At 41.9% G+C, this 16,566-nt stretch overlaps 1 protein-coding gene across 5 annotated transcripts in view; it reads right to left on the bottom strand.

Moving 5' to 3' along the window:
• Positions 1 to 16,566, bottom strand: part of plecb (plectin b) — a 213,574-nt gene that overhangs the window by 94,471 nt on the left and 102,537 nt on the right. For 4 of the 5 annotated variants that reach the window (XM_060922288.1, XM_060922289.1, XM_060922290.1 and 1 more), the window contains exon 1: positions 90 to 3,879. The exons of the other annotated variant lie outside the window; for it this stretch is intronic. In XM_060922288.1, the coding sequence (XP_060778271.1) occupies positions 90 to 3,570 (3,481 nt within the window). In that variant the 5' untranslated portion in view covers positions 3,571 to 3,879. Of the gene's footprint in view, positions 1 to 89; positions 3,880 to 16,566 lie in introns of those variants that run through there. 5 annotated transcript variants of the gene reach the window in all.

Raw genomic sequence — 16,566 nt, 5'->3', positions numbered from 1 at the left:
CACTGACCCTCCCACACTGTAAACACTCTCACTTACAGTGATCTTGCATGTGCACAGGAAGGAAAGAACAGACTAAATTTTCACCATACCTTCAATGAAGTTGGGAAAGGTTTTACGTTCTGGCTCATCCAGAGAATGGTCCCAGCCGACCTCTTTGACAGGACTCTGAAAGACAGCACGCTCTTGAGCCAGCTCTTCTAAAACATCATAGTCCAGGTCGCTTTCTGGAATCTCAGGCATGGGTGGCACAGCAGCTTGGCTTCCATCTGCACTCGGAGTAGGAATCTGCTGCTGCACCTCAATCACCTCCTCTACTACAACTATCTTCTTACGCATGGCAGCTTCGTCCTCCGATAACAATGGCTTCTCCTCAGCGCAGAGCGGGCCAGTGGTGACAGACTTTTTGACAGCCTTGCTCACAGACAGCACTTTTTGCTTCTCTACTCTGCTCTGTGTGTCAGGAGCGGCGGAATGTTGAGCAACACTGGGAGGCTCCCCTTGCTCAGCGTAGGGGCCGGACTGGGCTGAGGCTGCTGCTGACGCTTGGATTGTGAGTGCTTCCCTCAGTTGCTGTGACGAGGATGTTTTTCCTTTCAAAACCTCCTGTTTTATTTTTTCAGCAGAGGGCTGAGCTGGCTCCACCTCTCCTTTGTGTATCGGGGCCTCACTCTGTACAGCTGCTGTCTCACTGCTTTCTTCAGAGCAGATTTTAAGAGACTCACTTATTGCAAATGGTTCCGACCCCTGGTTGGGATGAATTTTATCTGCAGCCTGGGCTGACACCGTTTCCGTGACTACACTAGTTTCCATAGCTGATGATGGAACTTGTTCATCAGCAGCAGTCTGCTTTTTCTTCTTTCGTTTTGAAGACTTTGGGGCTACCTCTGATTCGGTCTTCTTCGATTCTTTGGCCTCCGATTCTTCTTGTAGTTTTATTGGTAGTGGTGTTTGTTGGACTGATGTTATTTCACGCTTGGTTATCTTTTTCACTTTTGCTGTTGCTTGATCCACAACTTTTATTTCTTCACAGATAACAGCCTCTTTCATCTCTTCAACAGCAACTGCATCTGAGATTTCAGGAAGTGGATTGTCATGCTTAAACTCTTTACTCTCTGTCTTTATAACAATGGTAGCTGATTCCTGAGGTGGAATTTCTTCCTCTTTGGGAGCATCTACTTGAATAGGCTTGACATGTTTGGATGCCATTTGGGTATCTTTCGTCTCTTTAATACTAGATGTCTTCTGGGACTTCTTACTCTTCTGAGCATTGCTTGTTAGGACAGTGAAGGGTGCTGCTGGTGTTATGGCTGATTCTGCATCAATACGCCTGGTCTGTTCCTCCAAAGATGCTTCAAAAGTTTGCTGCACAGTACATACCTCGGTTTTTTCCTTAACAAAGTCAACCACATCATTTGCAACTGTTGTGTCTTCATTTGCTTTGGACACACATGGCACTGCTGAGCCAAATAAACAGCCAGTATCATCTTTCTCCTTTATGTCTTTGGTATTTTCACTATTATCTAAATTGGGTACTTCTTTTGTCTGTGCCTTCAGTTCCTGATTAGTGGAAGCTGACATGGAGATATACTGTTCTTTATTTGGGGGCATTTCATCCTTAACTAGATTTTCTTGAGGACTCTTAGTCTCGTTCATTTTCAGTGTTTTTCCCTCTTGTTTTTTAGATTGAAGAGGCATAGAGACGTCCTTGGGTGGCTCATTAGTCATGAGTTCCTGAATGGCGTTAGTCTTCAATTCCACTGGCTGAAACGTACATGTGGATGATGTACAGAGATATGATTCTGTATTTTTAGTCATTTCATCCTTGGCTGGATGCTTTTCAATATTCTTTGTCTTGGCCACCTTTACTGTTTTTTCCACTTGTTTTTCAGAGGAAGGAGGCACTGAGGTCTCTTTGGCTGGCTTACTAATGATGAGATCCTGAGAAGCTTTAGACTTAGCCTTCAACTCTACTGGCTCAATAGTCAAAGTTGTTGTGGAGATGGACATTTCTGTATTTTTGTGCATTTCATCCTTGATTGGATGCTCCATGTCATTCTTGGTCTTGGCCACTTTCGCTTTTTTTATAGAAGCAATCACAGAGGCATCCTTGGCTGGGTTGCTAGGGATGAGTTCCTGTGAAGTTTTATTTTTTGGCTTTAATTCCACAGGCTGTGGAACAGTAGATGTGGCTGATCTAGAGATACACGTTTCTGTATTTTTGGATATTTTCTCCTCAGTTGGATACTTCTTAACATTCTGGGTTTCTGTTAGTGTCAGTGTTTTTTCAACTAGTGGTATTGAATGAGAAGAAAAAGAGACAACCTTAGTTGACTCACTAGTGAGGAGTTCCTGACAGGTTTCTGTATTTTTGGCAATTTCCTCTTTGATTAGATGTTCCTGAATATTTTTTATCTTGGTCACTTTCAGTGATTTTTCCACCTGCCGTTTAGAGGAAGGGGGTACATGGGCATCCTTGGCTGGCTCGCCAATGATGGTTTCCTGTGAGGCTTTAGTCTTTGGCTTCAGTTCCACTGGCTGAGGAGTAGAAGTTGTTGTGGAGATGCAGGTTTCTATATTTTGTGGCATTTTGTCCTTGACTAGTTGCTCCTGAGTAAACTTAGTCTTGGTCACTTTCAGTGTTGGTTCCACTTGTTCTTTAGAGTTAGGCAGCATAGAGGTTTCTTTGGCTGTCTTGGCAATTCTGAGTTCTGGGGAAGCTTTAACACGTACCTCTTCTTTGGGTTTACCTGCTTTGCTAATGGACATGGAGGCTGCAACTGCAAGCGTTTCAGCAGTCACAGGATTTTGGGCTGGCAGATCCACATTCACCATGGTCTTTGGTACATTTTTAATCAGAGATGTATCACTGGTTCCCTTGTAGCTCTCAGACATCTTCTGTACCAAAGACATGGCATTGCTGATTTTAGCAGGTGTCTGATGGGAAATTGTGACAACCTTCTTCTTAACACTGTGGTCTAAGTCTTGACCACCTTGATACATGTATTGGACTTGGTCCCTAGATTCCCCTGATGCCCTAGATTTGTTGTAATCAACAGTAATTGGACGTCCTCTAAACCTTGATATTTTCTCATTGGGCACCGAGTCTTCTTCAGTTTGCATCCTCTTGTGACGGTACCCCTGCCTTTCCAACAGAGCATCCTGGCTCTCGACACCTACCCTTCCTGGTTTGGGAACATATGAAGTTGGACCCTGTACAGCCTGCACATGTGCAGCTCTCTGAACAATGGACAAGGTAGCAGCTGACCGCCGCACTCTCTGCAGTGGCATGGGCACAATCTCAGGAGGCAGATGTAGGTAATCACGCAGGTAAACAATGCCTTCATTAGTAAGATACCAGTAGAAATGCCTCCAGGCAAAAGTTTCCCTTACAAAGCCTCTGGATTTCAATGAGCCCATTGCTCTGATCACCTGTAGGTTTCCCACCCCTGGTATCTCAGGGTGGTTTATCTGAGGACGCTTGTCTTTCTTGGCCACCATTACACCATCACGGAACAGCCTTTCATAAATGGCCCTCAGGCTGTCAAGAGGCGTCAACATGCCAGCAACCATTGTGTTTCTTTAATCTGCCTCGGAGAGCTTGTATAAACAGAAATATGCTGACCACTAACTAAGAATAGACAAATTACTGAATGACTCACTCTTCTCTCTGTAGAAGGGTCCAGTGGCAGAGCCGGCTGCCACGTGCTTTCAATTGAAAGGAAAAGAATGTGTGAAAAAAAAAATCCTCCTGGATGTGGGTGTCCTCTCTTTCGTGTTCAACTCTCAAGTCCTTAAAGAGCAGGTCAGTCTTCTCAAATAATCAAAAACCTCCAAAAGCAATCTGAAAGGAAAAATCCTTTCCGTCCTTTGCACTGCCTTGCTTGGAAGTGAAAGGAACTGGACTGGAAGACCAGCAATGACAGAGAGAGGGGGTGTGTACAACAGAGTGAGACAGCACTGCACACCGCTCAGCCCCTCCTACCTTTCCTCACACAGAAAGAAAGGAACACTATTAGCCAAATGTTCCACACACAGACTATTAAGCAGTTGTGGTCAGACTGAATTAGCAAAATCAAATAGAGAAACGAAGTCAGGATTTGAAAAAAGAAAAGAAAAAGTTAACAAAAACCTAGAGGTACAGCTCAGTCTTGCCTGAACGCATGCAGGAAAAGGACTAAGCGTAGCCGGCCACACACTTGTACAACCGTGCAGGATAAACGCTCCCTGGTGTGTCGGACTTTCTTACACTAGCAGGGAGTGAGTGTGCCAATGACGAATGAGACTAAGAGAAGGGAGGCTCCCTTTAGGCATACAATATTAGAAAGAGACACCACTCAGTCATTTACACCCACTCTCAGTTAAGCAAGTTTACACACTTTATATCGTGTGACAAGGCTTCTGCCCTAGAGACATTTACTACAGACTTGCCGAGAAAAAAAAGGTATACAAATGAGTAACCGAACTAAAGCTTGTGTTCGGGTAAGGGTGTCAGCATCTCTGTTAAGAGATTAGATTATCCTTATACAGATAACATATTAAGAAATATATGCAAACAAAGGAGTTAAATGTAAACATTTAGTGACCGAACGAAAAAAATAATATCGAGCAGTACTGCATAAGAGAAACCAGGAAATTGTGTAATTTTTCCCAACTGCCTTCCCTGATGATATTTCTTACCTCCTTCTGATTACATTTAAATATGCTTAATACAGCACATGTAAAATATACGGCAAACTCTCGTGCATAGAACAACAACAAAAAAAGGCTGTAAATTCACTTTTTTAAGTGATCATGGTGGTTGCTTGAAGTGATGCAACTCATTGAAAGAACAACTAAAGAATTTTGCTGTCTCAATATAGCTAGGCAACTTAAATTGCCTATGACACACATCCCTAAATAAAGACCTGTCCGTTGGCGCAAACCTTTCTTAGCAACTCGAAACAAGATATTCAATTTCACACCTCTTGTTAAATTCTGCTCTTTACATCTGTCTCTCCATTTATCTGTCACTGTGAATGGTAGTGAGAGACTGAGCAAGCTTGAATTGGCAATCGAAGCAGTCCAAATGAGACATATAGTCACTGTAATAACTGGACAACTGAAGGAAAATGTCAAGGAAATACGTGAAAGATCAATAAAACGGATTTATCTTTTAACTGTTGTGGAGAAATTTGCTCAAAAACATTCAACGCCTACTTGAGTTCTATGTATAAACTCCGGATAGCGGAAAGAAAATGCAACCTCACCTAATGAAACTCTTAACGCAGCTATTCAGCTCAGTATAATTACACACCAGCGCAATCACTCTAATTATAATCTTTCATCTACCCCAGCTACATAACTGGTTCCCATCTAAATATCCTTAATAGGAAATATAAAAATAGGATCAGTTTATCTATACATTGCTCACTGTACTTAAAGCAGCTTGGAACAGGATATGTTGAATGTAATGGGTATATTTTATAGATAGGGCCACTTTACATTGGGAACAAGCCTGTTGTACATTACAAAGTTCTGAAATTATGCTATTTATTTACAACTGTTTAAAGAGAAAGGTTATAAAGTGCCATACTAACATTAAAATGCACAGCACTGTTGTTGTGTATCATACATAAATAGCAATTCGTTACTGAGGAATGGAGAACTCCCAATCCGTCAAACATGCCTTTCTTTCAAAAGCAAAACCATCAAATTCCCCACCATACAGAGAACTGCATAACAACGAGATGCTTTAAAATAAAACCGGTCACACAGCTGAGCGCTGTGCTAGAACACACACCTAACAAGCATTTCATAAATTTTTAGCCTGACAGGTCGAAACTAAGCACACGAAAAACAATTTCACAAGGGTCCCACACTGTTCAGGTGAACAGATTTGCAATAATTAACACTTTACACCTTAAGGCTTGTTTCCTGAGCAGTGAGTCAAGGCATGTGAAGAAATGTAGATAAGAACGAACATGTTAAGCTTTTTCACAAAGGAAATGGAAACGGAACAGTCATAGACATTATGTTTAACACAAGGCCTGTATGCACAAGAACATGATATCTAGACCACCAGCTACACATCATTCTTTTCAAATTATAAATGTCTGTTCAGTGGATCCACTGCGCTGGACATACAGTAGCGGTCAAAAGTTTGGACACACCGACTCATTCATAGTTTTTTTTTTCTGTATTTTGACTGTTTTCTACATTGTAGAACAATACTGAAGACATCAAAACTATGAAATATGGAACATGTATGGAATTGTGTGTTTAAAAAAAAACAAATTGTTTCATATTTTAGATTCTTCAAAATGGCCATCATTTACCTTGATGACGCTTTGTACACTATCAGCATTATCTTAACCAGCTTCATGAGGTAGTCACCTGGAACACTTTTCAATTAACAGCTGTGCCTCGTCAAAAGTTAATTAGTGCAATTTCTTGCCTTCTTAATGCATTTGAGATCAAACAGTAAATAGTAAGTAATAAAAATACAGTAAATAGCAGGCGGCACGGTGGTGTAGTGGTTAGCGCTGTCACCTCACAGCAAGAAGATCCGGGTTCGAGCCCTGTGGCCGGAGAGGGCCTTTCTGTGTGGAGTTTGCATGTTCTCCCCGTGTCCGCGTGGGTTTCCTCCGGGTGCTCCGGTTTCCCCCACAGTCCAAAGACATGCAGGTTAGGTTAACTGGTGACTCTAAATTGACCGTAGGTGTGAATGTGAGTGTGAATGGTTGTCTGTGTCTATGTGTCAGCCCTGTGATGACCTGGCGACTTGTCCAGGGTGTACCCTGCCTTTCGCCCGTAGTCAGCTGGGATAGGCTCCAGCTTGCCTGCGACCCTGTAGAACAGGATAAAGCGGCTAGAGATAATGAGATGAGACAGTAAATAACACTATTCCACAACTGTAGTAATCCATATTATATCAAGAACCACTCAGCAAAGTAAAGAGAAACAACATCCATCATTACTTTGAGACATGAAGTGTCTTTTAATTAATAAAATAAAGAAAAACCATTCAGTTAGAAGGTGTGTCCAAACTTTTGACTGGCACTGTATGTATAAACCCAGAATTATTTTTTTTGAATTACAACCACATATACATTATATATGTGAACTGAAGGTCCGACAAGTGAGTCTCTGGCAGCTCCAAGGTCCTGGTTCGATCCTGAGCTCAGGTTAGTGTTTTACACATTCTCTCTATGTCCTTGTGTTTTTTCTGGGTACTCTGCTTTCCTTCCTCTCAAACATATGCTGGTAGGTGGATTGACGACTCTAAACTGCCTTTAGGAGTGAATGAATGTGCGCCCTGCAATGGATTGGCATTTTCTGCTTCACATTTAGTTTTCCTGGGATAAACTCTGGATCCACCATGACACTGACAAGGATAAATTAGTTACTGAAGGTAAATGGAGGAATGAATGTTCTGGCATGAGGACACTTCTTAGTGCAATGGTCAATATGATCGCTGCAAATTCATAAGACTTCACATGAATGACCTCACAAGAAACGTTCTATGCAATTAAGGTCAAATTGAAGGATGGTGTAAACAATTGTTATTTTACATTACTTCATTTATAAGGAAAAAAAATCCAATTCTTTTGCTTTTTGTGAATGCTTGAATTCTTACACATCAGTGTTTTAGTCGAGTCACTAAACCTCGAGTCCAGTCTCAAGTCCCCAGTGTTCAAGTCTGAGTCAAGTCCAAGTCATTTAAAAAAAAAAATTCGAGTCGAATCCACTATTGATCCGAGTCGAGTCCAAGAACAACACTCCAACTGCACCATTTGACAGTGGCTGTTTCAGCACCATTAACATTAGTTTGTTCCTGAACATGACATATGAACAGGTGAATGTGCATTCTCTTTGTCAGGGAGTGTGAAGTATTCTGTCAGAGATGGTTGGGAGATGGATGCAAGTGCAGAAGATGTGTTTATTAATACAAGTGAAGACAGGTAAACAATCCAGAACGGCAGGCAAAATCGTAAAACAGTGAAACGGGCAATAGGTTGAGTGAGGCACAAACAGGCTATCGTAGACTTGGCAGAATCAAAGATGAGAAACAGGAAATCAGGGAACCAAACAAGAAAATAAGGCTCGGTAATGTGTCAGCAACGCAACTCAATACTTCGCAAAGTAAGTGCGTTTTCACAGATTTTATATAGGCACGCTGATTGCGCCTTAATCCTACGCAGGTGCGAGTTGTTTATGGCACGCACAAGAGTCCGCTTGGCGAGCTGTCCAGAGCGCACCCGAGAGTCTATCTGATGCACACGCCAAGGCACACAGGTGTGATACTCTTGAACAAAATTAGTACAAAATGAATGTAGATATAAATATCTTGTGCCAAATTATTATGGCATGTCACCAAAAACAAACAAACAAACAAAAAAATCTCCAATTTACGAGTCTGAGTCCAAGACCGAGTCATCAGCACCCAAGTCCAAGTCGAGTCACAAGTCCTTAAAATTAGGGCACGAGTTAGACTAGAGTCCGAGTCCTGGACTCGAGTACTACAAGCCTGTTACACATTATACATGGGATAAAACTGCCAACTTCATGATCTAAGAACTGTGTAGAAATTGATTGGGAGTGTCATATACTTTTTAATTATTTATATTAGCACAGAAGAAAACCCAACCCAGATAGTGTCTTCAAGTAACGCAGAGAACATAAGAGCCTTGACTTTCCGGAACAGATGCGTCAGTGCTGCATGTGGAAGACTGCTAATCTGCCTACTGTAAAGGCTATACATTTCTCCAGGGTCAGTTTAGTGTGTAGTTACAACAACTGAAGGATTCCAGCAGCTGGGATGTAATAAGAGTAAAGGTTTTATTATATTAGCAATCAATCATTTTCAGGATTTTCATAGATGTGTGTGGAAAAAGCTGAATTATGACTTTTCCAATCACTGAAAACAACACTATAAACTCTTTCGAGCATGTTTCCGTGGAAAAGTTGAGTGATCACAGGTACTCTGCTTTTATTAGTCTAAACAGAGCCTGTAACCAAAGACTATTTTACATGATTTTCGCAAATATGTAATAGGTCACACAGGATTAAATTAATATTTATACAAAAATATGGTTTGATGCTTGATCTGTATTATGTATCATTGTGATGACTGGTCTGAAATGACCTCTCATGTTTAACAAATAGACAAATCATTGAACTGAAGAAGTTGTATTTCTCGTGTATAGATACCTATAAACGTCTTGGACACAAGGAACCAGACTTGCTTTTCCAATTCAAATGCACAAAAGAGCTTCACAGATTTGCATGATCTGACTTGCAAAATTCACCTCAATGCAAATCAATGCATTCAGCTCTTACTTTCATTTTGATAACAATATTGGGATAGCAAGATACAATATTAGTGCGCCTCCCTGACAGTGCACACGAAAAAAGAACAAACACAATTACATTAATCATGTTGAAGCGTTGTGTGTTTTGGAAAATATCACACAGAAAATAAGTTTAGAATCCATATACTGGATCAATTTAAGGTTAGCTTTTAAAAAGCAAACTAAGTCAATTTATCTCAGGACAAAATGAGCTTCAGAGAAAGTTTTAGAGATGTTTTATAATCATGGATGAATAGTGCAAATGTGCTGTCGTCATTACCAGTCACTACAACTAATTTCTCCTGGGAAGCAAGTGTACCAGGCCTACCATCAGTATAAATACAGATAATATACACTCGCTGTTCATTTTAATAGGAACACTGGTACACATTTCTACAGTTATCCAATCAAGTAGCAGCAGCAGCAGCACAGTGCATAAAATCACACAGATATACAAGTGATCTAGAATGTCAGTTAAAGTTCATGTCAAACATCAGAATTTAGGGGGAAAAATGTAATCTCACTGACTAACTGCGGCATGGTTGTTGGTACCACTGGCTGTTTTGAATATTTCAGAAAATGCTGATCTCCCAGGATTTTAACACACAACATTCTCTAGTGTTTACACAGAATGGGGTTAAAAAAAAAAAACAAACATCCTGTGTGCAGAGGATCTGCAGGACGAAACACCTTGTTGATGAGAGAGATCAGAGGAGAATGACCAGACTGGTCTGAGTTTTCAGGAAGTCTATAGTAACTCAAATAATCACTCTTTACAACCGTGGTGAGCAGAAAAGTATCTCAGAATACACAACACATGCTGAAACTTGGCTGTGGATCTTAAGTCACCCAAACTGGACAGCTGAAGACTAGAAAAAGACCAGATGATTTTTTTTTTTTTTTAATCTTCAACTGTCCAGTTTATATGAGGCTGTACTAGGGCAGGGCGATATGGACCAAAACTGATATCCCGATATTTTGGGGCTGATTGGCGATATACGATATATATCGATATTTTAAACAGAAAGAGCGAAATGTTTCGTATTGACTCAACACCACAATTATGACAACACAATCAGTTTTAATGAGACTGATTTCAGACTGCTCTAACAGAGCTGTGCAAAAAAGTGTAAACAATAACATATACCAATAGGCATACAGCTGCTCTGACATAGCTGTGCAAATAACACAATTAACATTAGAGCAGGAAGTCGACCCTGACTGACAACACAGGCCTAGAGCTATGCAACAAGAAAACAATAAAGGAAACACAATATATAAAGGTAACACAAAACATAGACTATCAATAGCCAATATAATAAACCAATTAGCATATAGAGCTGTGCAAATAAGAAAAAAAGGAGGCTACACAGTACGTATCTGACCTGTTTGTAAATATTTAACTGCACAAGGATTCAAAAAATAAAATGTCTAGAAAATAAATTACCCATAATAAAATTAAAATAAAATGATGATTGGGTATAGTGCAATAGCCAATATAATAAACCAATTGGCAAATAGAGCTGTGCAAATAAGAAAAAAAGAAGGCTACACAGTACATACCTGACCTGTTTGTAAATATTTAACCGCACAAGGAGTCTCATCTCTAGCCGCTTTATCCTGTTCTACAGGGTCACAGGCAAGCTGGAGCCTATCCCAGCTGACTACGAGCGAAAGGCGGGGCACACCCTGGACAAGTCGCCAGGTCATCACAGGGCTGACACATAGACACAGACAACCATTCACACTCACATTCACACCTACGGTCAATTTAGAGTCGCCAGTTAACCTAACCTGCATGTCTTTGGACTGTGGGGGAAACCGGAGCACCCCGAGGAAACCCACACGGACATGGGGAGAACATGCAAACTCCACACAGAAAGGCCCTCGCCGGCCACGGGGCTCGAACCCGGACCTTCTTGCTGTGAGGCGACAGCGCTAACCACTACACCACCGTGCCACTCTGCACAAGGAGTCAAAAAATAAAATGTATAGAAAATAAATTACCCATAATAAAAATAAAATTGTTGGGTACAGTAGCAATAATGATAATGCCTACATATTCAACAAAAAAAAAATGCCCGCATAATGTGACAATGAGGTAGGTTTGACGAAGAATGCTACCTAAACTTGTACATTTCTTACAAGTTCTGTGCCAGGAAAACTAGCCTATCCACTGTTTCAGGCTTCAGGGATGCCCTATAGCATGTTACAGTGTTACCACTGCAACTGAAAACTCGCTCTGAGGGAGAACTGGTGGCAGGTACCAAGAGATATTTCTCTGCAAGGTGGCCAAGTGCTGGGTAGACTGTCTCATGTTCCTTCCACCATTTCAGAGGATCTGTATCACTCTCTACCCTAGCTGAGAGCAAAAAGCTTGAAAGTTAATTTTCAATTTGCTCATCCTGCGTCAGTGTGTTACTGCTGGTCGCTGCGCTACATTTGAAAAAAAAAAAACGGACAGTGACTTCTTTGCTGTTGGTGGTCCCATTGTTGCCTCTTCGTCTGCTGGCAGCGAAGTTGGAGTAGGCTCACAGCTCTCCTCATCAGGCAAGAGGGCCTTTGCCTCAGCCACAACTCTCCGTTTCAAGGCATCAACCCTGTCTCTTTGAACATATGCATCCCTAAAACGTGGGTCCACAAATGTGGCCATGTCCAGTAGGCTGGATCGGCATACTTGTCATCGAGGTAATTCATAATGTAGCTCTTTATTGACCTGCACAACTCAGTGTCATCTTCCTTCTCTGCCAGGATATCTGTGCTGAAAAGATGAAGGACAGGTCTGATATAGGAAAGTGTCACATAGTCTTCCCCTGACAGAGCATCTGTGAAGTCCTGGAGGGGTTTTAGGGCCTTCTGGACTGTCTCCAGTACTTCAATGTCTTGCCAAGTCAGGACTACAGTAGGTGCCCGGTCTTTTTGTGTGAGGAAAGGACCTTTGTTATGGCTGCCTCCTGCTCAAGGATTCTTTCAATCATCAGCTGTCTTGATCCCCAGCGAGTGGCGGATTCTGTGATCAACTGATGAGATGGAAGTCCAAGCTGTTGTTGAATTTCTGAGAGTTCCCTCTTTTTGAGCCAGCTGTATGAAAATGCACTGACTATCTTTTTGCACATGGAGACGGCCCTCATGATCCGGTTGTTATCCATCCCATGTCCTGTCAGTAAGAAACAAATTTATTGGCAAAGAGTACATGCAAATAATAAAGTGGACTCTGCTTTAATCAGTTCAAGTGGTTATTTCAACTTACAATAAACAAAGCAAAACAAAAATAGGCAACCATGAGGGTAATTACCGTATGAAGCCTGTAGGCTCATACGGTATGTGCTCAATGTTCCAACAAAGTGTTCATCCCCTTACGAAAAAAATCCTGTTGTAGTAGGGCCTAGATGACCAGCAAATTTATGATGGCCTAGACATGTGAAAAACTTGCTATCAATAACAATTCAATAGTTTTAAAAAATTAGGCTACTTAAAACACGTTAACTCACCAATAGCCAAATGAAGTCTATGGCCAAAGCACTGCATCCGATGCTACTCGTTGAGCTCCACTGCTTTAATTATGTTGCTCCCGTTGTCCGTTGTTATAGCAACAAGTCCCTTTTCGTTCAGACCCCAACTGGCCAGGGCATCGGGCAGAGCTTCGGCAATATGTTCGCCAGTATGGTTATCAGGGAAATAACTTGTCTGCAGGCATGCCGTCTTCATATCCCACTCTTCAATAAAGTGTACGGTCAAACACATATACGGCTCGCATGTACGGCTTGTCCACATCTCAGTAGTCAGCCCGAAATGTGTTACTTTTGCGAGCCTCTACATTAAGGTCTGTCATAATGTAGTATACATTTCTGGCAGAACTTGTCTTGCAAAGTAATTACGACTAGGTAACTCATATCTTGGGTCGAGTGTCTTAAGCATGTTTACAAAGCCCTTTTGCTCTACAACCGAGACAGGGACCATGTCCTTCGCAATATGGTAGGCCACCACCTTGGTTATGTCATGCCATTTTTTTTTTACATTTTCTGTCGTAAGGCACAACACTACTAAATGAAGCTTCCAAGGAGTTTTGTTTCATCACGACAGAGGTCACAGGCTGCGAAGTCTTGGAGGCTGCAGTTGCAGCTCCACGCAGTTTCACACATTCCTCATACAGCAGTTTGTGCTGGTGCTGTAGATGGTGGAATAAGTTGGTGGTGCTTCCACCTTTTGGGAGAAATTTCTTACGGCACTCTTTACATATAGCCTCCTGTTGTTCCTCATCAGTAATTTTGAATCCAAAATACCTCCAAATAACCAAGCCATTGTTCTTCTTCTTTGGAACAAGTTCTGCCTCATCAACCGACTTGGCCATGTTTGAAAGTTTGTAGTGCTGCGAGGGAGAACGTGCATATGCAACGGGCACAGTTGAGCAACACTAGAGAGCTGCGGCTCTGGCTGCGGTTGTCTGAATGGTCGGAACACAGAAGAGCAAGTGGCTTTTGATAAAATGGTCCATTATTAAAATTATATATCGGTATGACGATATTATCTCAACTACATATCGATTTCAAAAATATACCATTCGTAGTCGTAATACCGATATATCGCCCAGCCCTAGCCTGTACCCATAATAGCTTCAGATTCCTGTTCTTGACTGACCGGAGTGGAATCTGATGTGTTGTTCTGCTGTTGTAACTCACCCACCTCAAAGTTTGATATTTTGTGCATGCTGAGATATGATTTTCTGCTCACCATTGTTGTAAAGAGGTGATTGTTTGAGTTGCCGTATCATTTTTGGCAGCTGGAACCAATCTGGCCATGTTCCTCTGACCTCTCTTATTAACAAGGTGTTTCCACCCACAGAACTGTTCAATACGATGCATAAAATCCAGCACCAACAACCATACCCTGGTTAAAGTCACAGAAAGCACATTTTTTCCCCCATTCTGATGTTTGATGTGAACATTAGCTGAAGCTCTTGACCTGTATCTGCATGATTTTTTGCACTATGCTGCTGCCACGTGATTGGCTGATTGGATCACTGCATATATGACTGGATACACTGCATACAGGTGTACAGATGCTCCTATTAAAGTGGACCATTTACCAACGTCTGGTAAAGGATGCTCTCAAAATTGTTCTCGTGACACAAATTAGTTGATCACAAATGCAAAACTTCCAGGTTCTGGAATTTGTACTACTATATAATAGAAAAAGTGCAATGGTGGAGTGGTTATCAAACGTTTGTTTAGAAATTAGTTCTAAGTGTGTTTTACACAATTGACCCAGTGTGAGGACTTCATAAGATATCATTTAGCTTCCTGGGTTTTTGCTCAAGTAGAGTGGAAAATGCTCAAAACATGTCTGTGAAGATTCTCAATCATCCAGGTTATAGTAAACTGTGGGTGGTAGAAATGGGCAACTGGACTTGCTTGAAAATTCTTGAAAACGTTTCACCTCTCGTATACGGACTCCCCAAGATTCACAAAGAAGGAGCTCCTCTCAGACCTATTATCAGCAGTATAAACTCGGTCACATATAACATTGCTAAACACCTAGCCACCATCTTGGCTCCTCTAGTTGGGAATACACCATATCATGTCAAAAATTCCCAAGATTTTGCTTCTAAAGTTGCAGACCTCAAACTAGATTCAGATGAAACCATGGTTTCCTACGATGTCACTTCTCTGTTCACTTGCATTCCCACCACAGAAGCAGTCGGATCTGTAAGAAAATGACTCCTTCAGGATAGCTCCTTACTGGATAGAACGAAACTCACCACGGATCAGATTTACACCCTGCTTGACCTCTGCCTGACTACCACTTATTTCCAGTTTAATGAAAGTTTCTACAGACAGAAGCATGGATGCGCCATGGGATCACCAGTGTCCCCTATTGTGGCCAATTTATACATGGAGGAAGTGGAACGTATAGCTTTGACCACTTTTGCAGGAGTTGCTCCCAGCCATTGGTTTAGATACGTGGATGATACCTGGGTTAAAATCAAAATCCATGAGGTGGAAGCTTTCTCGAAACACATCAATGCAGTGGATAGCAACATCAACTTCACTCGGGAGGATGTCAGTGGGAATAATCTAACCTTCTTGGATTGTGATGTACACATTAGACAAGACAGAAGCCTTAGTATCGAGGTCTACCGGAAACCCCCACACACAGACCAGTACCTACTTTTCGACTCTCACCACCCACTGGAACATAAATTGGGGGTCATTAGGACCTTGCAACACAGGGCTCAGAACATTCCTACAACATTAGAGGGAAAAGAGAAGGAGCAGAATCATATCAAGAAAGCACTTCAGAACTGCGGTTATCCCAACTGGGCTTTCCTAAAGAGCATAAAAAGGAACATAACTGACAAGGATGATAACAGGAACAAACGCAAGAACATTGTCATTCCCTACATTTCTGGTCTATCCAAGAAACTCAGGAGGATCTTCTACAAACACAACATTCCAGTACATTTCAGACCCAGCAACACCCTGAAACAGAAACTGGTCCACCCTAAGGACAGAATACCTAGACACAAACAGGGCAATGTAGTGTATGCAATTCAGTGCAGTGATGATTGCACGGATTCGTATATTGGGGAGATGAAACAACCGCTATACAGGCGCTTGGCCCAACACAGGAGAGCTAGCTCCTCAGGCCAGGACTCGGCTGTCTACATTCATCTTAACAACAAAAGGACACTCATTTCAGGATTGTAACGTACGCATTTTAGCCAGAGAGGATCGTTGGTATGAGCGAGGAGTTAAAGAAGCCATTTTTGTCAACCTGGAACGGCCATCACTGAACAGAGGTGGGGGTCTAAGACATCATTTGTCAAACATCTACAAGGCGGTCTTGGACACTCTTCCCAGACGGCTGGGTGTATGCCAGGACCCAGCTGTTTTCGGTGACTCACAGGAGGACAGAGAGAGAGTCAGATTGCCATTGACCACCTTAACGGGCAATCCTTTGATCACCCTAATGACTCGCCGTTCACACCGAGCCTCCAGTGACCCACACCAACATGATGCCTCAATGACACCTTAGATGAGCTGGTCATCAGAATTCTGATTCTGATCCAGGAGAAGATAAATATCTGATACTCCCTATTAGTCAGACAGAACTGAGGAAGCCTTTTGGACGAGAGGTGAAACGTTTTCAAGAATTTTCAAGCAAGTCCAGTTGCCCATTTCTACCACCCACAAAATGCTCAAAAGTACAGCATGAACAGCTTATCTGTCATGTCTCA

The sequence above is a fragment of the Neoarius graeffei genome, chromosome 5, assembly GCF_027579695.1.
Source record: "Neoarius graeffei isolate fNeoGra1 chromosome 5, fNeoGra1.pri, whole genome shotgun sequence".
In the NCBI taxonomy this organism is placed as follows: Eukaryota; Metazoa; Chordata; class Actinopteri; order Siluriformes; family Ariidae; genus Neoarius; species Neoarius graeffei.
The sequence above is the reverse complement of the archived record's forward strand: the minus strand, read 5'-3'. Positions and strand labels throughout refer to the sequence as shown.